Raw genomic sequence first — 1,098 nt, 5'->3', positions numbered from 1 at the left:
GACTTGATGAGGGCGGCCTTGAGGGCGGCCTTGGTGTCGGCGGAGATGGCCCCCTCCCTCTTGGCGTCGCCGCCGGCAGTGCTGGTGCTGCTGGTGGTGCTGGTGCTGCTGGGCACCAGCGCCCCTTCCTCCTCCCCGTTCTGCGGCTGCTCCTCCTCGTTGTCCTCCTCCTCCTCCTCCTCGTTCGGCTGCAGCTGCTCCTCCCGCTGCCTCCCGGCGTCGGGGGGCTCCCGGGACTCGGGGGCGGCCATGTCCACGTCCGGGGGCTGGGGCTGGGCCTGGGGCCGGCTGATGCCCCGGCGGATGCCCTCCCGGCGCCGGTGGAAGTCCTCGATCTCCCAGGCGATGGCCTGCTTCATCTGCTCGCGGCCGGGCAGGCCGGCGGGCCGCTCGAAGGAGAAGTCGAAGGGGGGCCAGCAGGCCGGCTCGTCGCCCGGGTCGTGGTACTTGGCCAGGAAGGGGTGCCGCAGGGCCTGAGAGGCGGACGGGCGCCGCTGGGGGTCGAAGCTCAGCAGCCGGCCCAGCAGCTCCAGCGCCTGGGGGTCCTGGCCCGGGTACAGGGAGGACAGGGGCACCGGGCGGCGAGCGGGCAGGCCCTGCAGGTAGGCGCGGACCCGCTCGGAGCCGACCGAGGCCACCAGCCGCTCGGGCGGCGTGCCCAGCACCGTCAGGATCAGCTGCAGCTGGTGCAGGTAGTTCTTGCCCGGGAAGAGCTGGCGCCGGCCCAGCATCTCGGCCAGGATGCAGCCCGCCGACCACAGGTCGATGGCGCTGCCGTAGCCGTCCAGCGAGAGCATCAGCTCGGGCGCCCGGTACCAGCGGGTGGCCACGTACTCGGTGAGGAACGCCTCGGACTGCCCGGGCCCGGTGCCCAGGCCCCGCGCCATCCCGAAGTCGCCGATCTTCAGCTCGCAGTTCTCGTTCACCAGCAGGTTGCTGGGCTTCAGGTCGCGGTGCACCACGTTGGCCGAGTGCACGTACTTGAGGCCCCGCAGCAGCTGGTACACGAAGTAGCGGGCGTGCTCCAGGCTCAGCGGCTGCGACGAGTGGATGATCTGGTGCAGGTCGCTCTCCATCAGGTCCAGCACCACGTACCTG

At 71.9% G+C, this 1,098-nt stretch overlaps 1 protein-coding gene across 1 annotated transcript; it reads right to left on the bottom strand.

Annotated features, from left to right (window-relative positions):
- Nucleotides 1-5: 5 nt before the first annotated feature.
- LOC122544874 (mitogen-activated protein kinase 7-like) lies at nucleotides 6-1,089 on the bottom strand (the record flags this gene model as incomplete). The annotated part of the gene is made up of 1 exon (XM_043684170.1): nucleotides 6-1,089. A coding segment is annotated over exon 1 (1,071 nt), but the record flags the coding sequence as incomplete, so codon positions are not given.
- Between the last annotated feature and the right edge of the window lie 9 nt (nucleotides 1,090-1,098).

The sequence above is a fragment of the Chiloscyllium plagiosum genome, unplaced genomic scaffold (genome assembly GCF_004010195.1).
Source record: "Chiloscyllium plagiosum isolate BGI_BamShark_2017 unplaced genomic scaffold, ASM401019v2 scaf_45347, whole genome shotgun sequence".
Classification (NCBI taxonomy): Eukaryota; Metazoa; Chordata; class Chondrichthyes; order Orectolobiformes; family Hemiscylliidae; genus Chiloscyllium; species Chiloscyllium plagiosum.
Note: the sequence above shows the minus strand (reverse complement) of the source record. Positions and strands in the feature narration are given on the sequence as shown.